At 31.5% G+C, this 24,991-nt stretch overlaps 1 protein-coding gene across 4 annotated transcripts in view; it reads left to right on the forward strand.

Moving 5' to 3' along the window:
• LOC107445027 (Vesicular acetylcholine transporter) overlaps window positions 1-24,991 on the forward strand; it is a 299,143-nt gene that overhangs the window by 102,643 nt on the left and 171,509 nt on the right. For all 4 annotated transcript variants that reach the window (XM_071184877.1, XM_071184880.1, XM_071184878.1 and 1 more), the window contains exon 2: window positions 22,200-22,274. In XM_071184877.1, coding sequence (XP_071040978.1) covers window positions 22,239-22,274 — 36 coding nt within the window. In that variant the 5' untranslated portion in view covers window positions 22,200-22,238. The remainder of the gene's footprint in view (window positions 1-22,199; window positions 22,275-24,991) is intronic.

The following is a 24,991-nucleotide window of genomic DNA, read 5'->3' on the forward strand; positions in this document are numbered from 1 at the left end:
TGTACATTCAGGCAAAAAATAAACTGAACTAAAAATATCGTTTTGAAAGCTTTCCGAACAGACCTAATTTCAGGTTTGAAATCTCCACACGCGAGTTACGTAAGATAAACTACTTGTTTAAATGCAACAAAAAAATTTGTTCCAAGGTGTTATTTATCATAGCGTACATTTTCGCGTTTAACTTAGCATTACATACGTATAAATATTTCCTATCAAGAAAATGAAATGTAAAGAAATAAAATAGGAAAAAAACCCCACACATATGCCGTCCCAACGATGCATGTTCAAGATAACGAGATAATCTATAAACTTCCGAAACGGGAGGAATGAAACGCACTCCATTATAAGCACTGATGCATAGTGGTAGCGTGACCCTATTTGAAACACCCTTCCATGTTCTGTATTCACGTGCCCATGTGTGGGCCGCAATATTTGTCTTGCGGGGAGAGAGAAGATGGATAGGGGGAGAACTTGATTTCAATCTTTTCGAGCGAATTTAAAAATAAAATGTCAATAAAGTAAATTTGATTAGTTGTGTACAAGAATATATATGGAGATATGGTATAAAATGAAATGTGTGGCTGCATATTTTGGATTCTGTTTTTCAGGAAATTTTCTATGGATTATTGGTTGATTTTATTATTGATTGCAAATTTAAATTTTTTTTGTGAATAATAAAAATTATTTAAATTTTCTTTATCCAAATTATTAGCTAAAAAAATACTATTGTTAAATCTTTATTTTACAGTTACAGCGCCATCTATGATGTGCAACTTGTATGTCAAATTGGGACTCATTTTTCAGAAAAAGTTAATTCTACTTAAAAAGTTGGGATTTCCATTGAAGTTTATATTTAATTCAGATATATGTTTTTAGAGAGTCACAAATTTATATCGGAAAAATGCCGACCGGTCTGTGTAGTGGTTAGGGAACTGCCCTTGGATCAGAAAGGTTCAGGGTTCGAATCCCGAGCAAGGCATGGATGTTCTTTCCTTATCTGTACTATCTGCCTTATTGTGGGAGCAACGTTGCCCCACCTAATATTGTTCCCCTGAAAGAGTGGCCAACAAATCTGCCCTTCAGATGCCTGTATGACCTAGGTCATTCTCCAGGTGGTCATTGAAAGAAAAAAAAAACATCTGAGAAATTACACGCTCATGTTCTTTATGATATATTAACCATTTGTAATCGAATAGTGAATTTAGACAAGACAATATGCTATAATTAAACATGCAAACACAAACATTGCAATATTTACTTTTAAAGATATATTGATCACTAAAATATAAAACCCCATTTTGTTATCACTTATTATTAACAAATACGTGTAACCACTTTTTCATATGGGTGTTTTTCATATACAGATAACTTTCATTGGATTGATAGGTTAAAAAGAATTTCTGCACAGATAAGTTAATTAAAACAATAGTTTTTCACAACAATAATATTTCTTTTAAAAAAATATTTGTGAAAATAAAGCAGTGTTGTTTCAGTTCAGAAAGATATTAAAAATAAATTTTCCGTAGCACACGTGACAGTATCAATCTTATTTATTTATAGGAGTAAATGTAAGATTAGTTCCGTTTTTTATTTATTTTTATATTCTGTAACTCTAAAGGAAGAGTTCCTTTTCCTTGTTTACACGTTGCAGGTTTCACCTGAAAAAAAAGAGACCCAAATCTTTCAAGAAGTATTTTTTCAATCTTCCGTAACAGTTCTTACAAAAATAAAGATTTTACCACAGATGAAAATAATTCATGTTAGTGAATAAAAAATTTAACTCTCTGAGATTGTCATTTTTTTTTCAATTTTAGGGCTAATCTTTACAATTTACTTTTTTCTCTGATAATTGTTATTTAATTGTAAATATTGTTCAGGAAAATAAAAAAAGAAAGTTTTCTTTCGTTCTTTATTTAAACAAAACTGGGTGCCTGGGCCGCGCAGCGGCCTCTACCCCATTCATCATGAAAATTATATATACAGTGAATAAAACATTTTAAATTATGTAACAATGTGGTAACATTATAATAAAGTAACCATGATTAGAAGTGCCAATTGAACCAATTGAAAAATAAATACTGCCATGATTAGATGGATATACATGAAATACGAGCTTAATCTGTGATATTTACATTAATTGCAGAAGAAATTTGGAATTGAGCATTAAAAATTGATGATAGCATATATACAGAAAATCGGGATTCAAGTTTTAATGATTTGTGGTAGCCATAAAAAAATCAAGCCGTTTACTTGTGAAATAATAAAACAATGAAAAAATTCAATATGACAAATTGGCGTTTTTACATAACACTAGAAATATTGATGGTAGACTTAAATTAAAAATAAAGATAAAACATGATTTGATATGTACAGTAATTGATTTTTGAAAAATGAAAGGCATAATTGATGAATATAGATAAATCATACCTTGATACATGATGAAATAACATATTTGGAGAAAATGCAGTGAATATATTTTATCAGAGAAGTATTGCTCATTAAATACAATAGAATTTTCAAAAGAATTTAACATGCAAAGTTGATATATATGTATGCATAAATTGGTTATATTATCAGAAAATAATTCTTAATGTAATTTAATTTAACTTAAGTAAAAGTCTGATGTGAAAAGTTCAGTGAATTTAACTTGAGAGTCTTGAAAATAAAAGTAGAACTCACTGGGATTGAGATGTTTCCCCGATGATCCCCCGCAGAAGACGGAGCACTTCTTCATTTTTGAGCAATTCCTGTAATTCTTTGATTAATGACACTAATCGGTGAGCAAGTTTAGACGTCAAATTTGATGTTGCTCGAGGGCTCCTTCTGCTGAGGCGGGTCTCGCACCCAGTAAAATTGGCTGTGTGGCTTTTGTAACAATTACAGCATTTTGGAGGTGTTGTTTTGTCTTTGTAGCATTCATGTGACCTGTGGTTTCCAGCACATTTTACACACCTTGCAGGTGCATTGCAGTGGCTTTGCGTATGTCCATAATTTTGGCAGTTGTAACATTGTATAGGTCCTAGACCTCCTCGAAATCGTTCGATTTTGGTCGGGATCTGCTGTATGTTGTTGACTTCGAATACTCTATGGTGATTCGCCGTTGATGTTAGGATTATGAGAAAAAGTGGAAGGAGCCGATAGGCCTCTCCCATTCTCTTCTTAAATTGCACTATTTTAAAGGTTTCAATATTGTTTTTCTGTAATTCTGTATTGATGGCATCTGTATCAAAGTCCACAGGCAGGCCCCGGACCAAAACCTTAATAAATCTGGCTTGCAGTGTTATTTCAGGTTTGTTGGGCGGATCCCGTACTTTGCCGGTATCATCCTTGAGTTTTGTTGTCGGAAAGATAGTGACGTCATCGGTTTTCCTAGTCCTAGTGTTTAGATTTTACTGGGCACCTGGGCCGCGAAGCGTCTCCTATCCCATTCATCTGGAATTTTTGAACAGTTTTTGTTGAGCAATGAGGTAAGCAGGCAATGGAGTTGCTTTTATGAATGTTTCAAGCTCTTTGCTTGAATAACTAAAAAGGAATCATCGGTTTTAATAACGGTGTATATATATGTACTTTAGAATTATTTATTTGCAGTGGTGAGTAAAAAATTTTTTTTAAAAAGTTTGAACGAAAAATAACTACAATTACGGAAAATTTTGCTTTGCAGCTTCACAAGTTTTACAGAGCTTGTTTTTCTTTCTATTTATGATTCTTAGTCGTGGTAGTGGTTTATATATTGAATTTGCAATTGTAAGCAGGGATTATATCAGCTTTGCAAATACTAAGTATTTTAAACTTTTGCACTCCGATGTTACATATGAGTAGACATCAAAAGTTACCACTGTAAAATTAAAAATTTCTATATTTTAAAAATTAGTAATAATGTTAGTTTTTGAATTTCCTATAAGCAACCACAACGACTGTTGACCAAAACGAATGCTAGCAAACTGTTATCACTTCATGATGGATGAAATTGGGGCCGTTTTGCGCCCCAGGGCCTAGCTCAAACGTCAAAACAAGACAATAGTTAATGAATTTTTAAAATATTGTACTCAGCTTAAATGATTTAGAGTTTACCTTAATTCAAACAGCATATTAAAGTGCTCGGAGTGCAAAAGGCAAACAAAACATTATTTGGGTTTTTATTTATTTATTTAAAATATTTATTTGTAATGATAGTAAAAATCATATATTTGTTAAGCCAGTATAAAAATATTAAAGTATACATAAAATAAGTATACATAAGTATATATAAAAAAATATTATTATAAATATTACCAACTTATACAAAGAAAATAATCTCGACAGTATCGGGTCTAGCAGCAGTTATGCAGATCAATAACACTAAGAAACAAATATTTTGTTGCATTTATACAGGTACTTGATCTTACCTAATTTGGAAGTGATTTCAAATCTGAAATTAGTTTTATTCCAATAGCTACAGAATTTTCCTTCAAAATATTGTTTTCAGTTAAGTGTATTTTTTGACTGAATAAGTTTATAAAGAATGTACAGGTTTTTATACATTCTTATATATTCGTGTCTTCTCTTTTGAAAATAACTCTTAAGACAAAAAAACATATAACCTTAACGCATCGTATCATAAACTGAAATGTATTATCGCCCTCTTCCTACCACTTCCTATGTGGCAGAGAAGTTAAAACATTTAATATTTACTCGAGTGAATTTAAAAAAAATCTTGATTATGAATATATAATGTATTGCATATAAACTCTAACTTTTAGAGAGAAACTGATTGCAGATTTTGAAATCAATGAAGTGAAAATATCCAAGATCCGTTCAAAAATCTCATGCAACAGGAAAAAAAACTCTTCCCCACTGTAATTCGAGCACTTGTATACAAGATATATTAATAAAGCTGTTATTCTTTGCAGTGTTGGCAATGTCGCTTATATTTTCAGAAAAGTTTTCTTAGTTTAATAATTATTTTGCTATCGATTTAAAAATTTCTTCAGATTTAAAATCGTAGCAAATTTTAAGGCAGAATAATCTAAATTCATAAAATAATATGGTTAATTAAGATTTAAATATAAAAATTTCATGTTTCTAAGTGTTCAAATTTCTATGTCCCATCACAAAAGCTATTGGATGCACCATCATGTCCTTCATAAAAGACACGGTCTTTCATAAATAGTCTTCGCAGACTATTTAAAAAGTGAACCAGTTTCACGCATGTACCAAACTTCTATTATAAAAATACCAGAAAGAAATTTATCTTACTTTAATATTTACACATTTCATGAATTAATATTCGTTGGTTAACAAAAAAAGTGAGACAGACCAAATATACCCACTAATTAAACAAATTTTAAGACACATACGTGTCATCACTTTCTTGTTTTTACTAGATTTTCTATTAAATGGCTATTGTGTAAACTGATTTACTTGCATGATGGTCAGATTATACTAACCGCGACTTTAAGAAGCAGTGAGGTGGCTTTTAGTTACAGGAGTCGATTGTTAAACCAGACTCCAATTATTTGAGACAGTTGAGAATTATTAAGTGGTAGTGAAAGAGCAGAATACTAAAAGAGGATTTTCTGAGAGAGAGAGAAAGAGAATATATATATATATATATATATATATATTCTCTTTCTCTCTCTCTCAGAAAATCCTCTTTTAGTATTCTGCTCTTTCACTACCACTTAATAATTCTCAACTGTCTCAAATAATTGGAGTCTGGTTTAACAATCGACTCCTGTAACTAAAAGCCACCTCACTGCTTCTTAAAGTCGCGGTTAGTATAATCTGACCATCATGCAAGTAAATCAGTTTACACAATAGCCATTTAATAGAAAATCTAGTAAAAACAAGAAAGTGATGACACGTATGTGTCTTAAAATTTGTTTAATTAGTGGGTATATTTGGTCTGTCTCACTTTTTTTGTTAACCAACGAATATTAATTCATGAAATGTGTAAATATTAAAGTAAGATAAATTTCTTTCTGGTATTTTTATAATAGAAGTTTGGTACATGCGTGAAACTGGTTCACTTTTTAAATAGTCTGCGAAGACTATTTATGAAAGACCGTGTCTTTTATGAAGGACATGATGGTGCATCCAATAGCTTTTGTGATGGGACATAGAAATTTGAACACTTAGAAACATGAAATTTTTATATTTAAATCTTAATTAACCATATTATTTTATGAATTTAGATTATTCTGCCTTAAAATTTGCTACGATTTTAAATCTGAAGAAATTTTTAAATCGATAGCAAAATAATTATTAAACTAAGAAAACTTTTCTGAAAATATAAGCGACATTGCCAACACTGCAAAGAATAACAGCTTTATTAATATATCTTGTATACAAGTGCTCGAATTACAGTGGGGAAGAGTTTTTTTTCCTGTTGCATGAGATTTTTGAACGGATCTTGGATATTTTCACTTCATTGATTTCAAAATCTGCAATCAGTTTCTCTCTAAAAGTTAGAGTTTATATGCAATACATTATATATTCATAATCAAGATTTTTTTTAAATTCACTCGAGTAAATATTAAATGTTTTAACTTCTCTGCCACATAGGAAGTGGTAGGAAGAGGGCGATAATACATTTCAGTTTATGATACGATGCGTTAAGGTTATATGTTTTTTTGTCTTAAGAGTTATTTTCAAAAGAGAAGACACGAATATATAAGAATGTATAAAAACCTGTACATTCTTTATAAACTTATTCAGTCAAAAAATACACTTAACTGAAAACAATATTTTGAAGGAAAATTCTGTAGCTATTGGAATAAAACTAATTTCAGATTTGAAATCACTTCCAAATTAGGTAAGATCAAGTACCTGTATAAATGCAACAAAATATTTGTTTCTTAGTGTTATTGATCTGCATAACTGCTGCTAGACCCGATACTGTCGAGATTATTTTCTTTGTATAAGTTGGTAATATTTATAATAATATTTTTTTATATATACTTATGTATACTTATTTTATGTATACTTTAATATTTTTATACTGGCTTAACAAATATATGATTTTTACTATCATTACAAATAAATATTTTAAATAAATAAATAAAAACCCAAATAATGTTTTGTTTGCCTTTTGCACTCCGAGCACTTTAATATGCTGTTTGAATTAAGGTAAACTCTAAATCATTTAAGCTGAGTACAATATTTTAAAAATTCATTAACTATTGTCTTGTTTTGACGTTTGAGCTAGGCCCTGGGGCGCAAAACGGCCCCAATTTCATCCATCATGAAGTGATAACAGTTTGCTAGCATTCGTTTTGGTCAACAGTCGTTGTGGTTGCTTATAGGAAATTCAAAAACTAACATTATTACTAATTTTTAAAATATAGAAATTTTTAATTTTACAGTGGTAACTTTTGATGTCTACTCATATGTAACATCGGAGTGCAAAAGTTTAAAATACTTAGTATTTGCAAAGCTGATATAATCCCTGCTTACAATTACAAATTCAATATATAAACCACTACCACGACTAAGANTTTAATATAAACATAAATCATTTACTGAAAGATAACTGGAATTTGTAAACAAATACAACTTGAAGTGTCACGTTTTTTAATGACACTTTTTGATTTATTGAACAATGATTTATTGAAGCACACCTTTTCAAAACAGTAAAAATTGTACACATTAAGAGAAATGAAATATTTAATATTAATTTTTTTAAAAAAAAGCGGAAATTTATGTAAACTTATTTTTATACAAAGTTAAGATTTTTTCCTCCGTTTTAAATGCTAAAAAGTAACTCACTCATTCTTTGATTTCTGCTAAATAAAATTTTCTTTAATGAAATGAATTATATTAATTTTTGATATCACAGAATGAATGATAATAATTTACTAAATGAAAATACTTGATTTAATGAAGCTGAGACTTTAAACTAAATCTAACCACATATGAAGAGTTCAAATTTCTTTTTTTTTTTTTAAAAAAAACAACAACAACATGCGATTTCGAAAAAAGGAGAAAAGTCATAGAAGAAAAAATTAAATCCTTATCGTGATAGAAAAATGTTCAGCAGGTGTATAAATAAAAGCCTCTTTTTAACAACAGTGAGCCGATTTTACTCATAAAATAATCTGAAGTTAGCCACACTTTCATGTTTATGCAACAAGTCATATTGGTTTTATTTTCTGTACCACCAAATCAGACAAGATAAAAAAATGATTCACTTAATGCATTGTCTCTGTATCTCAAAATGATTAAAGATGGTCAAAGCCAATCATTCAAATGCATTTTTTTTAATTTGCTCGAAATTTCTTTATTTTATTTTGGGAATAGTAAAAGAAATTTTTAAAACAAATATCATTCTAGAAACACGAAAGTGCGATGCATTAATTGTTTCAATACAAAATTTTGAAACATTTCGTAGCAACAGAAGTTTCAATCAAATCATTTTCAATCATTGTAATCCGTTGCCTTATTTAGTCTGGAATTCATAATCCAGTTTTTCGTAAAAAGTTCATCGATACGCAAATACATAAGCAATAATTTGCTCGTAGGTTTTTTATATTTAAATGGGGATAGGATAAGGAATTTTTAAAACAAATATCATTCTAGAAACATGGAAGTGCGATGCATTTATTGTTTCAATACAAAATTTCGAAGTAACAAAAGTTTCAATCAATGTACTTTCAATCATAGTAATCCGTTGTCTTATTTAGTCTGGAATTCACAATCCAGTTGTTCGTAAATAGTTCATCGATAAGCAAATGCATAAGCAATAATTTGCTGGTAGTTTTTTTTATTTAAATGGGGATAGTATAAGAAATTTTTAAAACAAATATCATTCTAGAAACATAAAAGTGCGATGCATTAATTGTTTCAATACAAAATTTTAAAACTTTTCGTAGTGACAGAAGTTTCAATCAATGCATTTTCAATCATTGTAATCCATTGCCTTATTTAGTCTGGAATTCACAATCCAGTTGTTCGTAAACAGTTCATCGATAAGCAAATACAACAGTTTTGAAAGGTAAACTCATATCGAGATCCATTTATTTTATCTCCAACCAACAAGAGACAACTCCTTTGTCTGATTAGGCGGAAAGGGTTAATCCCACACAAAAGGCAAGAATTTCAGAACTCTTGATCAAACAACACGTTATGCAAAACAGTTCTCCCCCTTCATTTAGAACCCTTGAGGGGATTAGGACGGCAGCGTCCTTGTGTGGGGCTGTATTCCAAGCTTCAGCTGTGAGAGTTCTACTGGACTAAGTCTGCCAAGTTGGGATGAATGTCTAATCTCATGGTAATCTCCTAAGACCACGGTGAATAGATGAAATTTGATGACTTGATACTGTTTGAAAACATGTCTGAAATATATGCCATAAATATAAAGGTTGCATTGTTATCTCTGGTTAAAATATTCTTTCTATGGAATTGATAATTAATTTCTTGCTTCTTTTTTCTTTTCAAAATTTATGCCTGACATGGAAAGCTCCGGAGTTCGGAGAAAATATGGAAACACTTTCCTAGTAGCTCTATGTAAACAACCTTCCTTTAAGGAACAAATGTCTAGGAAAATTTTACCTGGCAAAACTGTTGGCATAGTTTGAAATATCAGACTTGAAGCTTTAAGAAATGATGTTATATTTGTCCATGCCGAATTCAGATCGATCGAACGAGGAGAGGAAGTTAACAACTTTTTTTTTCTCTAAACTTACAAAAAATGCTGCTAATTGAGTTGGTAATTGACAATTTTTCTATTGTACAATTCTGTATGTTTTTTTAAAGGTTTACACAAAGAAAAATACAGGCTAATTTTTGCTTGTATTATTAGGTCTTATAGGGTTAATAGTGATAACAAAAAGGAGATAAACATCGAACAATCTATACATTTATAACCACCACTGTATTGCAGGGATGCCAACTGCTCCGCTCTCTGGAAAAGTTTTAATAAAGTGGTAGCGAATTCAATAAGCATAACTTGTAAAATGAGCATAGTTACGCTTACTTTAAAACACAGTAACCAAATAATAAATGCTTTTAGGTTGCATGTTACATGATTCTTATAATTTTTAATATTTAGTGGTGGAAAACTAATTAAAATTAAAAATACTAAACTAAAAATATCTTAAATTTCGTTACCGCTAGAAAATACTAATTTACAAAGCTGTGAAAGTTGGCATCTCTGGTATTGGTTTGCAAAAAAAAAANAAAAAAAAAAAAAAAAAAAAAAAAAAAAAAAAAAAAAAAAATACGTCTGTAGGAAACCTATGTCCAACTGAACTTGTATAGACGTTCATATGGTACCTTATAATTGCAGATTCCTACAATTATATTTTTTAAATCAAATGGAAAAGACCTAGTTGAATTTACCATAGGAGGAACTTTCTCGTTAATTTTCTTTTTGGAAAAAAAATCTGAAATCTAGAAGATCAAATATTTCATACTTTAAATTTTTCTCGGAGAAACAAGACATTCATGTTCACCTAATAAATTCATATTAAAGAAATTATTATTATATTGAGTTCTCCCAAGCCGAGTAGTCTCATTGATCTTCGAAACGCTCTGCAGTTTGGACATATAGGGTTTTGACTCCGCCATAAACCCGGGTAAGCTAGGATTAGCCAAAAATATGGTGAGCAACTCTACGTAAACAATTTTTCTTTTAACAGCTAATCTTTTGGAGGATTTCACATTCCAAAACACAATTGTAAGATCATGTTTGAAGCTTAAAGAAGGGAAGATAAATTTACCCATACGAAATTCAGATCGACTGAAATGAGGAGAAGGTAATTACTCCTTTTTATTAATTTTAACTCCAGCAATTTTGATATCATTCTTTAAGATTACAATATTTATATTAGAATGCACAGTGCTGACGTAAAATATCTCCAGTGGTAGACGGATCAGTGGTTAGACTCCCCTTAACGTCAGGCTAACCATGGGAGGTTTTCCTCATTTTGTTGCGCAAATGAGGGTTAGTTCCATAAAAAAGTCCTCCACTAAAGCAAAATTTCTACCCAATACTTGATCCAGGAGTTTCCGTATCTTCTGGATTTGGTTCAAAATTACAAAATATGGGGTTGAACATTGGTAGTCGTAAACTCGAAATTGGGTCAACTGTTCAAGGACGGTTATAAAATATAAAAATCTCTGTATCTTTGAGAAGCCCTTCTGTAATTTGGACTATTTTTCTCTCATCTTGACATAGACTTATAAGCTGTCTATTAATAAATAAAAAAAAAACTATTAATAAATAAATTAACTACACTACATTTTCAAAAAAAGGCAGCTGCTGTATTTTTTAGATGATGCCGTTACCAATAAAAAAAAAGACAAATTAGTTCAAGATGCCTAAACNTTGAACATTGGTAGTCGTAAACTCAAAATGTGGTCGGTTGTTCAAGGACGGTTATAAAATATAAAAATCTCTGTATCTTTGAGAAGCCCTTCTGTAATTTGGACTATTTTTCTCTCATCTTGACATAGGCTTATAAGCTGTCTATTAATAAATAAATAAAAAACTATTAATAAATAAAATAACTACACTACAATTGCAAAAAAAGGCAGCTGCTGTATTTTTTAAGTGACGCCGTTACCAATAAAAAAAAAGACAAATTAGTTCAAGATGCCTAAACTGTTGTTGTTGTTTCTAATGCCACTTGCCATACTAGCAAGCCTGCTTGGTGAAACCGAGCAAATTTAAGGCAGAGTGTACGTTTCCTGTTTTTCAGTGGCAGATTTAACGTGCATCAGTCACTTTATTACACGGGGTGTCTTCGGTCGGCGGGTTTCGAACCCACGAACTCTCGGACATGGGCCCAGTGCTCTACTGACCAGACTCTTTGCGTAAACTAAAATGCTTAAACACTTTTTTCATAAAAGTACTTTTATGTTACGACAATATGTTGCATTTCAGCTACAGTAGATCTGAAAGGCTTAAAGTACCCGCTAACAATGAGTAATTTTTAAACTGTAAGTGTAAATTTACAAAATACGCAACTTTTTTTAATCCTAAAGCAGATATATTTAATGCAACAAAAGTATAAATATAAAATTAAATGTAATTTTTAAAGATATTGGTCAATGTATGCATTTCAATAAAACTTTTGCAGAATGGATGTTAAGTTTATAATGAAGTAATTCGTAACAAAAGATAGCTTGAATTCATTTAATTACCCTTTAGTGCGAGTGGATTAACACATTTGTATTCATAAGCGAATAAAACATTATTTCTTTTATTAAATGCGAGAATTGATAGTATAATGGAGGTAATTAAATAAGCGAAGAAAAATAATTAAGTTTAATGAAACACTGCATTTAATATGCCAGATGTAATTTAAAAAATAATCAATTCACGAAACCGTCAACAAAGTGAACAGTTTCTCTTTTATAACTGATGAATTTCTCAGAGAAAATCGATTCGTCGCTGAAAGTGCAGTTTTATGCCATTTTATGCTTGCGCATAGTTGCATTTTATTAAGTCGCAGCATGTAATGCTAACAGAATTTTAAGTTTGCTTGCAATATATTTTAATACTTTTAAGGGTTTTCTGTTTTTTAAGTGTTAAGCTTTTGAAATTGGATCTAATTATCAAAGATTGAGCTTAGTTTCCCATTTACTTAATTATTTCGTTTCCTGATCGTAATGTCTAAAATTTAATTTGAGTTCGAATACGTTTTGACATTTAAAATTTATTTCAAAGAGTTTCTTTAATTAGTTTAAGTGAAACCTTATAATGCGATTGGATCTTCAATTCTAGAAAAAGAAATATAAAAGGTATATAGCGATATATAACTTTAAAAATTACTGTAAAAGGTTGGGCACAACTCTTTATTTTTCCAAAAATTGGTATGACTTATCTTTTTGAGAAAGTAACTAAATTTGTGTTTTAATTCATTTTTCGAAATTGTCGTTTTTGAATAATTTGGGGCACTGTCTTGGAACAATATAAGGATAAGCCACACTCTTTTCAGAAGAACTTTTTTGGTGAAAAACACTCTTTTTTCTGTATAAACAATAAAACTTTTCTAAGTATTTACTGAATGGAAATTACAAAAACTTGTAAAGTAACTATCTGCAAACAATAGCAAAGATGAGTTTATTTTAAAAATGACTAATTACGCCACTCTATGGACAATTTTACCCATACAGCTTATTTAAACATGGCATCTTAAAGTTAATCTTTAGAAGTATTAAGATGACCACTTAGCACGTGAATAGCCGATCTTTAGGACAAAAGTTATTTACTACGTTTCTAAAGTTTGACTCAATGCAGTCTTCCATTTATTTAATAAAAATTGAACCTGTAACGCAATTTCATAAAAATTGAAATTTATTTCATAAGATTCTAATCATTAAATCAAATACAATTCAGGAGTATTCTTTTCAGAATTGACCTTCAACTGTCCTTTAAGTAATGCTATTTTTTAGGTATTTTAATTTGTTAAAAATAAACAAAGGTGCTTAAAAAATATATGCATTAAGAAGGTTATAACAATAAAGCACGTGATAAAAAAAATAACGAATGTGTCATTATAAATATTATGTAACTATTATTTTAGTTATGACATATAAAACACACTACAGTGTGAGGTGTTTTTCTAGTGTAAATAATATCTTGTTACCAATAAAATTTTTATACGAAAATAAACCCGTACTTCAGAAACAGATACAATATCTCATAAAACGCGAATGTTTTAGAGAGTGCTGATGAAAATGTGGGTCACAGGACCCAAAATGTTTGGGTCCTGTGACCCCTCCCAGGTCTTGGGTCTTCGTCTGGGTTTAATCAGAGCTTTCAAATAATGTGCAAACAGGTCATTTATGTGAATCGCCCGGTTGTCATGTAAGGAAAAACAGTTGATGGTACTATGCTGTTAAATAGTGAGTGTTAAAATATTATTGTGTTATCGTTAACTAACCTTACAGTGGTCGTTTAAAACTATTCTAATATCATTAGTTAATTATGTATAGTGAAAATTATTCTTAGATCGTTAGTTAAGTATATAGTGAGTGTTAAAAACTATTCTGATATCGTTGACCAATTTTATATAGTAAGAGGTAAATATTGTTCGGTTGTCGTTAAGTAGTGTTATATAGTGAGTATTAAAAGTTTGTCTGTGATCGTTGCCTGATGCTGAGCGTTAAAAATTATTCTGATATCGCTAACCTGTGCTATTTGCTAAGTAAAACTGTTCTAATATCGTTATTTAATGCGAAATAGTCAGTGTTAAAAAATATTCGTATATTGTTAACTAACATTGTTTTTCCGAGTGTTAAAAGTTATTACGAAATCGTTAACTAATGGTAATTAATGCTACTTAGTGAGTGCTAAAAAATATTCTGATATCGTTTACAAATGCGAAATAGTGAGCGTTAAAAATTATTCAGACATCGTTAGCTTACGCTATTTGCTGCATGTAAAAAATTATTCTAATGTCGTTAACTAATACCATATTTTGAGTTTTAAAATTATTCTGATATCGTTTATCAATGTTTATACTGCTTGTTAATAACTATCCCGATGTCTTTAATTAATGCTATATAGTGAGTGTTAAAAATTATTCGGACATCGTTAATTAATGGTAAAGTGGTAGGTAATAGAGAGAAATATCCAAATGACACAAATATCTATCACCACTCTTTTTATATAGTTGTTTTTTATACATGGACCACTTTTCTGTGTCATGACAATAAAGAATTTGTAAAATTGTCAATCGTAATTAGAGGGATGTACTAATATACAGGGAATACTAATATACAGGGGATGTAATAATATACAGGGATGACAACTTGCTCTGCTTTGAAAAGAAATCTAAATTAGTGCGGTAACGAAATATGAGTTATTTTTTGCTTAATATTTTCCTTTTAAGTAATTTTTCCACCAATACTTATCAAAATTTCAAAGTATCATATGAAAAGCAACTTTATTGAAGTTAAATCGTGGTGAGATTTATAACGAGTAAATGTAATTGTTTTTATTCTACAATTTTTCCATTTAATTCACTAAAAATTAAATTTGTAAACTAAATTTTAATTAAACCTTTTTCAGAAAGCGAAGCAGCTGGCAGCTTTGTTTTTTGCAAAAGTTTTAATAAATTTGTAGCGATTCAAATATTAGAACTTATAGAATAATTCCGCTTTTTTTTAAACTGTAGTCTCGTGGAAACTACTGGGTTGCCTTTGATATAACACTTATATTTTTTCATTCGTAGTGGTGAACAAATAACTTAGAATAAAAATTACTGAACTAAAAATTACTAACATTTTGTTAACACTGGAATATATTTTTTACATAGCGAAGCTAATTGGCATCTTTGTACTTAGTGTGTAAAAGCATGATATTTAAATTCTCTTCTCAAACGAAGCTTTGTACCTTGGCCTTGACAATCACTAAATTTTAATGAAGTAGTAGTAAAATTTTATCAACGCAGAAGCAAACTTACTGTGATAGCTTCAACTTTAAAACCTATCAGTTTTTAAACCTTTATGTGATTGCAGCGACATTTAGATCTTCAAAAATGTAATTTTACATCACTCGCATACAATGTAGCTTAAGCAAGCTAGTATAAATCATCCATTCACCTTTCGTACGGTTCTTCTAGTTTCGAAAACATTATATGGTATATCATACACTATATATTATATGAACATTTTATATTGTATCATACAAAGCAAAAGTCACCTGTACCTTTGACAGATAGCAGGACTACCAATTTTCTATGCTTTTTGGGGGAAATTTCTACTGCTGGTAGCTAAGCATTAGGCTTTAATGTACGATTTTTGTTTTGTAAGTTTGATTTAAAGTTATTTTCCCCACCATTAGTATTAAATGGTTCAAAATCTCACTCGTGACGCCACATTGTTCCTGCTCTCTCGCATTGAGGCTTCTAAAATGTTAGCGAAATTACCGAAAATTCTTAAAGTTTTAGTCATTATCATCATCATAGAAATATATCTGGGCGCCTGGGGCCGTTAGCGACCTTTTCCCCATTCGTCTTGTATTGTGGTCTTTAAGGTGGTTCTTTCTGGCAATTGGAATGCAATTGGAATAAAAGGAAATTAAATAGTTTGTATTTTAGTTAAAATTACGTCACTACAAAAATGAGCTGCCATCGGTCTGAGGTTTATATCTTCTCTTAAGTTTTCAAAAGTTAAAATTTCGTTGAATCCTGCGGTGTCACAATTTATGGTCTTTTCGAAAAATCTGAAATTTAACTTTGCAATATGATGATCTAAAAAATCTATGTTGAGGTCGCGATGTATGTTTTTATTGCGAATAAACCATCTTGCTTTTGTTATTTTCCTGAGGATTTTATTCTGGCATATTTTGAGTTGTTAAAGGGGTGATGTGGAGATGTTGCACCAAGCTTAAAGTTTTAGTCGTGAATTGATTACCACTTTATGAAATATTTTCTAAAAATCGTAGTAGTGGGCAGTCCTGCACATTGTATTAACATCCATCATTTTTTTAAAAATTGTTCATCCTCCTGTAATGATTTCTTATTAGAAACCATCTTATTAAAAATTAACTTGTAAAAGTTTAAAAGAGCATGGATTTATTCAGAGCACGAATTTTTTTTTCTTCCAAAAAAAAAAGAGCTTTCACTGAATCTGAGCATCTTGAATTTACTCAAACTGCAAATGCTTTCATTCATTTATCTTTGCATCTGAAGACAAACAAGCGTCTTTGGAGACTTTTGTCGACATTTTAAACGAAGACGCTGACAAAGAAAGAAGCAAATATAATTTGCTGATTTCCGTATACCGATGACAGAAGGCAAAAATACAGTCACAGGCGGTCCCAAATTTAATAAAACCGAAATGCACCGGCGTTAATCAATTACACAGTTACCTTTCTTCCGATTCAAAAAAGGGAAAGACTTTCTTGAAAAGCAACTCTCTCAAGGGAAAACGAAATCTAATCCTTCTCTTTCATTGGTGGTAGTTTGATATATATCCTAATATATATCCCGAGTCGAGTAAACAAGGAGTATATTCCCCAAAGGTTGCGATGAAAATTTCGCAGGCATATTCATGTCTTTATTCATTTATTCTTTTTTTTATTTCTTCCATCTTTGTCGAGTTTCCAAGAGAATCATCAGGTGTGGGCATGTGTTGTAGCTTTATTTATCGGGCTACCCGAGTGTCTTAAAATTATTGATCGACGCCAAAAACAAGATAGAATGAAGAGCATGAATTATTAATATTTATTTGGGTTTTGGCATAATTGATCAAAAGCTTGCCGTAGATATGATTTTCTTTTTTATTTCTTTTGCTCTTGTTGGCGAATCCCAAGGGAGTGTTTTTTTTCCCCTTCTTCATTTGATCTTAGAATTGACGAGGATTCATTAGATGGCACGAAATAATCTTTGGACTATATTTTAAAATTGAATTTTTTTCCTTTTTAATTTTTTAATGTTATTTTTGTATTGATTGAGGAGAACTAAAATACATAATGTGTATGGGGAGTTCCGAATGTAGATTTAAAGGTTTAAATTATAATTTGCTTTATTTTATTTTAAAATCTAACAAACATATATGTTAATGTAAGAAACATAAAAATGCTACATTTTATTTTCTATCGAATCATTATTGAGTTTTTTTTTTAGAGTTGGCGAGTGTTTATGAATGGTGAGAAATATTTTCGAGGTTTTATTTTCAATTGAATACTTTATACCTGCTTTTAAAATTTTTTATACTGATTGAGAAATTCTAAAATAAAGAAAACTTATCTGCTACGCTGCTTATCTGCTACGCCCCACTTATCTGCTACGTTGGGAGAGGTCGGAAGAAAGCGATAATACAGCAGGGATGCCAACATGCTCCGGACAGCAAATATATATTTTAAAGTGGTAGTTTATCAATCGTGAATCTTGGTTTAATAAATTCAATTTAGTAGATTTTTATCCACCACTATTTCTAAATAATTCAGAAACTTATATAATTCACCACTTTATAATGTTTATGTCATGATTTACCTTTTAAAAAGCAAGCAAAAATAGTCAAATATTTGCAAAATTTACGTTGTAGTTATTTACCGATTTTGTAATTATTTTCGCGTGTCCGGAGCAGTTGGCCTCTATGATACAGGCGTTAAGGTCTTATGTTTTTTGTTTTAAGTGTTGTTTTTGGAGAAGCACACAATTGTATATGCCTTATGACAGACTTTTTTCGGGCTTTCTACGACAAAACTCTCCATCACTAACATCTTTCTTCAAGATGTTTTCAATAATTGCAAAGATGTATGTTACTAATTTAAAATTACAAAGATGCTGTGTTTACCAAAAATAATTTTTGAAAATGTAATATTTTTTTTTATTTAATACTATGCACGATATTCTCGCATTTTGTTGGAAGGGGGAAAGCACTAATTATTTTCTTTATCGCATTGGAAAATCATCATCAAATTAAAAAAATAATTAATGATATTACGCACAATATATGCATAACGCATGAATTAATAATATATGCATGAATTAATAATATATGCATGAATTAATAATATTATGCATGAATTATTCCAATATTATGCACGGTATTCTCGCATTTTGTTGGGGGGGGAGCAGTAATTACTTACTTTATCGAATTTTGAAAATCATCATCACATTAAAAAACTAATTAAATATCAAGAAACCTGTAGTAGTAATTACCGAAACACAGATCAATGACAAAATCCCACGAATTGGACTCTTCAGAAAGGGGTTACTCAAGTGCATGTTTCGCTTCTAGATTTGATTGTTGTAATAAATAATTTCGTATAAAAAATATCGGGTTTAAAAATCTATGTGGAAATCAAAAACAATAACTGCCAAAACAATTTATAGAATCATTGCTTTAAAATGTAAAGAATCAATTGCGCAATTCGAATGTCTCACATAGCCTGAAATATATCGGGATATCTAAAAGCCACGTAAAAATCAATGCCAATAACTGCCAAAAAATACAATCAAAATAGATATATGATATCGGTAAAAATTGAGCTTGTCAAAAAGTGATTATTTAAATGCGCCATTCAAATTATACGCGCAAATTTCTGTAGAAAAGCAAACCAAATTTTTTTACTTCTCAAAGGAAAAATCTTTCTGCAAGAAATCTGTAAATTATTGCGACAATGTCGCCCTGATTCTGCCACGAGGTGTATTTAAGCTGGTATTAAGCTGGTCAATTCAGACAAAAAATACATTAAACAAAAGATATTTTCGAATTAAACTAATATCCGATTCGAAAACCCAACGCCCAAATTAAGTAAGATCAAGTACTTGTATAAATGGATTTAGATCTATAAATGAGAAATAAAGATGGTCTAATCGCAATTCTGAGAATAATGTCACCATCATACCGTTGTTTACAAAAATAGAAAGCCTTGATCTCTCCAATCCTATAAGTCAGAAATAGGCTATTGCCAGTTAATAATCAATCATAGAAAGTGTACAAATATTTGGATTTTTCTAGTTTTAAGAAGAGAATAGATATTATGAGTTTTATTCGTACGACAACGAATGATGACTCGTTTTTATTGAAATTTCTGGTTCGTAAAAAAAATTCGTGACCAGTGCAGGAAAATAAAGTAAAACAGAAAGAAGTCAGGCAATAGGTTTTAATCGAGATTAAACAAAACTTGGCTCTTTGCAAATGTTACAAGAAAAGAAAGAAAAAAAAAGAAATAATATTTCATCAAAAACAAAGTGGTTGTTTTAAAGTGACCTAGAAACGGAGGTGAAATATTTGGTGTTGGGGTGAAATATTTGTCCAAAACTATTAAAATTTGTTAGATTCTTTAGCAAATTCAGTTAAACAGGCTAATCAAAGGGAAAGTGTATTAAATATCAATTAAGGACAAAGTGTCTTAATATGCCCCATAAACTATTGTTTTCCAAAATGCTTTCGATTCAATTAATATGCGCAGTACTGTACTGCTCACATGAACTGTTTTAGAAATAATTACTTCTGGGATTAATGAAAAAAAATATCCAAACGAAGAAAAAAATTCCAGTAATATAAAATACCTTTGTAAAGATGGCAGTGGGGAAAGTAGTTATCGACAATGTCAACCTTCATCTACGTAAAGGTACCCTATCATAAATTCGAGTTAACATGTCTTATATACTAGTGAATTGGAATTGTATTTTTGTAGTGGTCGACACACTACAGTACTCCCTCACCAGAATTATATCTGCGATAGTATTCGATGAACTGATACCACTAGATTCATTGCCGGGAGAGCTGCATTAAGATCACCGGACTTTGAGTGCTGATCGTGAGATCTGTATTAAGTTCACGGTCATAGTTGCTCCTGTGTCCAGTCGAATGAATACATTGTACGTTGTGTGAGCGCGAGGAAGTGGATAATGTCGCAGTCACAAGTAGCAAGTCAACTGTTCAATATGGACCATCCATCGAAGTGTTCAAATCGAAGTTGGTGTTTCTGATAAGGTTGGCATGTTCACATCACGCCCGGGTCACCAATGTGACGATAGTAATCGATAAAGTCTACCTTCATCTATGAAAAGGTACCCCAACATAGTATCGAGTTAACAATTCTTATATACTAGGGAATATAAATTGTTTTTTTGTAGTTGTAGACACACTACATGGTCATAAGTTCATTGATTATTTTTTGCATGTATAACTACCTTAAGTTAGAAGCTTACAGAAAAAAAAATTCTGAACCATTTAATTTGAATCGTTCCTTGAAGTGTTGGCCGTTTTAAGCGTTTTTAGGTACTGATGAAGTAGTTTAATTTTTAGAAAGCTGTTCCTACTCTAAATTTTATTTTATTACCCCTTACCATCAAGTTGGAGGATATGAATGCACTCAAGAATTATGTTCACAGAAATTACATTATTTCCAGAAATGTTAATTTTTTATTTAAATTAATTCAAATTTTTATAAATTATTATATTACAGCGTAAAACTTCTCTAATTTGATATCTCCTTGTCCCCTTGATGTCCTTCTCTAATTTGTGCAATCTGTTCCACAACCTAACAAGGGGCTTATGATTGGTTGGTTTTAATGCCACTTGCCCCACGGGCAAGCCTGCTTGGTGAAACTGAGCAAATTTAAGGCAGAGTGTGCGATTCTTGTGTTTCAGTGGCGCCATCTATGGCCAAGAATTCGACTTCGCCACATCATACGTCACACCTGTTTATAAGGCGGACCCATTCATACATCCATTCATTCATCCACAGATCGTAATTTTGACCTGAGTTAGAGAACGATCGATCTCCAATCCAGTACCCCCAGAGGTTTTGATTTGCTATGGGAACGTGGAGGACTTTTGCGACTCAACAGATTTAACGTGCATCAATCACTTAACAACAATTCTTCTTCGGCCGGCGGGGTTCGTACCCACGAACTCTCGGACATGGGCTCAGCTCCCTACCGACTAGGCTATCCCGGCCTACAAGGGGCTTATAAGGCGTCTTTGCATACAAGCTTGAACATGTGCATTTTGATCCTCTGCGGAGGGGATGGCACCCCCGCTTCGGTAGCCCGACGACCTGCGCGTGATGTCGAGCACTTTACGGTAGCACAGTTTAACGAGGACCAATACCGCACACCCTCGGTCCCTACGCAGACTGATCCAAGTGGTCACCCACCCGCACACTGACCGTAGCCAGTGATGCTTGACTTCAGTGATCTGATGGGAACCGTGTCTTAACGATCAGTCCACTGCGGGGCGTTTCAGAAGAGTAAAAGATAATTATATAAAACGTTGGTTGGTTGGTTATAATGCCACTTGTCACACGGTGCAAGCCTGCTTGGTGAAACCGAGCAAATTTAAGGCAGAGTGTGCGATTCTTGTTTTTCATTGGCGCCATTTATGGCCAAGAATTCGACTTCTGCCACACCATACTTCGCACCAGTTTATAGGGCGGATCACTGGATCATACATCCATCCACAGATCGTAATTTTGACCTGAATCAGAGAATGATCGATCTCCAATCCAGTACCCCCAGAGGTATTGATTTGCTATGGGAACATGGAGGACTTTTGCGACTCGACAGATTTAACGTGCATCAATCATTTTACTACACGGGGAGTCTTCGGCTGGCGGGGTTTGAACCCACGAACATGGGCCCAGCGCCCTACCGACCAGGCTATCCCGGCCGTATAAAACGTGATGTATAGAGGTGTACAATATTGAGTTTTAAGCAACTCTTTCCCTGAAAGAAAACTTGCACAAATGTTTATTTAGTATGTAATTAATATTTGGAGAATTTGAAATGTTTTTTTTCTCATTTCAGCAAAACACTGGCGTAGCTTCGGTCTGGGAGGAGTCCAGAATGAGCCAAGCAAAAGAAGGTTCTCCTATGATGCAGGTACTTTATTCATTTAAATATTAAAACCGTCATACCTGGCATTCTATCCACTGCAATAAAAATTCAAACATTTGATAATAAAAACATTTCATTGGTTTTTTTCTTTTTGGAAAGATCTAAGCTCTAAGAATTCATTAATCCTGTTTTAAGAATTCATTGAATTGTCAGTGCTGTACAAGATTAAGTATGATAGAAAATATTCTGATGACATTGAACTAATGTTCAGTTTGTCTATTATTTTATTCTGATATCGCGCAATGGCAAAAATGAAAAAGATAATACAAGTGGTAACAAGTATAAAATAATAAATAAATTAACTAACAAATTTGATTCAGCTTTATTTTTAATTTTTATGAATTTGCCTCAGATTAATTCTAAGTAGAATAATTTTTATTTTGGATTAACATTGTTGAATAAAATTAGAGAAACCAGTATTATTCTGAGCTAAAATAAGATATAAAACGAAATACTTTGCCTACCACAATTTTTTTTAACCCAGAATTTTGCCACATGTATTGAATCGTCAAAGTTTTAATTTTGCTATAGTAAGACGAGCAAGTAGACATGCTCAATGTTTTTTCATCCACTTAATTTTTATTCAGGTTTCTTAAAAGAATACAGATACGAAAAAAATAGGATTGCCAAATACAAAAAGTGCTGACTAATAAAATTCGAAATATAATTAAAATTTTGGAACTTTTCATTAGAACTTTTTTTACCATATTTTTTTTCATTAATATTGTAAGTAAAAGCATAGCATAATTTTGTTTTAAAAATGAATACTTCAGAATGTAAGTCATGGCAATATTTACGATTGAATAAGTAAAGAGTAGAAGATAAAAGTGAATGGAGTTTCGACAACTTTTTACTTTTATAGTCACTTTTTGCATTCCTGAAAAGAGAACTGTTCAGTGCTTTAAAGCAGTGGTTTCCAAATGGTGTTCTGTGGAATTTAATTGTTTCGTGGAAAGGTCACATGAGTTCCGAGAGTTCAAACTTTTTTTTGCCAACTACGACTTTATAAAACATTATTATCAATTACGAAGCCCTGTAATTAAATTTATATCCCTGTAATTAATTTATATATTTTCCATTACTCATTTAATACTGATCTGATAACTATTCTCATCGTTTATTTTAGTCCTTTTTCATTTTTATTTTTTATATTTTATTTTATGACCGTCGTTGAACAGCTGAACCAATTTTGAATTTAACAACTATTAATATTCTACTCCGTAGCCTTTAATTTTGAATCCAATCCTGAAGATAAGGGAACTTCAGGATCAAGTATTGAGAGAAATTTGCCTTCGTGAAGGAATGTTTGATGGAACTTGATGGGTTCTTTTTAATTTAATATGAAGAAATAATGACGAATATGAAACAAAACGAATTTTTTTAAGAATAAAACAACATAAAACACATGCACTAAAAACTAAAGCATCGTAAATAAACCAGGGCGTTTATTTTCGTCCGCTCTCATCCGTATCTTCATTTCAACTATCTGAGGACGGGGCGATGCGCAGAGGAGGGGGTTGCTACGATTACATGACATAACTAACCAGTATCAGAGATGCCAACTGCTCCGGACAAGACAAAATAATTTAAAAAACGGTAAATAACTACTAACTATAATTTACAAATATTTGAAAAATTTTGCTAATTTTTTAGCAGGTTTAGCATGACTTAACTATAATGAAGTGGTGAATATATAAGTCTATTAAGTATTTAGAAATAGTGGTGGATAAAAGTCTAATAAATTAAATTTATTAAACAAAGAATCACAATTAATAAACTACCACTGGAACATATTTATTCGCTGTCCGAAGCAAGTTGGCATCTCTGCAGTATTTGCGTTACATGGAGAAGAAAATCACATAAACCTCCCACGGTTAGCCTGACGGCAAGGGGACTTTTATCAATGATCCGTCTGCCACTGAGCATATTTCACGTCAGCACTGTGATTGGTGCGGAACTCGTATCGACCAGCCATCGCTGGGATTTGAACCCGGTTCACCTCCTTGGAAGGCGGACGCTTTATCCTCTGAGCCACTTTCACACTTGCTTATAATTTTTCTAAGTTTCGGGGTTCCGTTCAAAGATGGTTGAACATTTAGGGTTCCGTAACCCAAAATATTTGGGAACCTCTGCTTTAAAGAACTAAGGGGAGCGTGTGAAGCATATGCACCGAAGAGGCAGAAATTGAATATTTAGTAGAGATGGCAAAATATGACATAATGAAAAAATGAAATAAGCAATTTTTAGTTTTAACTACCACTATAATTTTTAACATTATCCTAATAAGACATTTTAAAAAGCAAGATTCTTCTTATTCAGTTAACAGCCACCACAGAGACACTAACTTTAAAGTTCTACCCCACGTGCTCAGCTCAAATTTCAAGACTAAGACAAGACTCCTCATATTCGACGAATGCTACTTGATCCGCAAGAAAACTTAAATAGTGGTAGAATATTTTATCTTAAATTTTCGAGACCTCAGTGCAGATCGCAACTCGTACAGAGATGCCAACTTGTTCCGGACAGCAAATATATATTTTAAAGTGATAGTTTATCAATTGTAAATCTTGGTTCAATAAATTCAATTTAGTAGATTTTTATCCACTACTATTTCTAAACAATTCGTAGGCTCATATAATTCAATACTTTGTAGTAATTATGTCATGCAATACCTTTTCAAAAGCAAGCAAAAATAGTCAAAT

This window comes from Parasteatoda tepidariorum, chromosome 9 (genome assembly GCF_043381705.1).
Source record: "Parasteatoda tepidariorum isolate YZ-2023 chromosome 9, CAS_Ptep_4.0, whole genome shotgun sequence".
Lineage (NCBI taxonomy): Eukaryota > Metazoa > Arthropoda > Arachnida > Araneae > Theridiidae > Parasteatoda > Parasteatoda tepidariorum.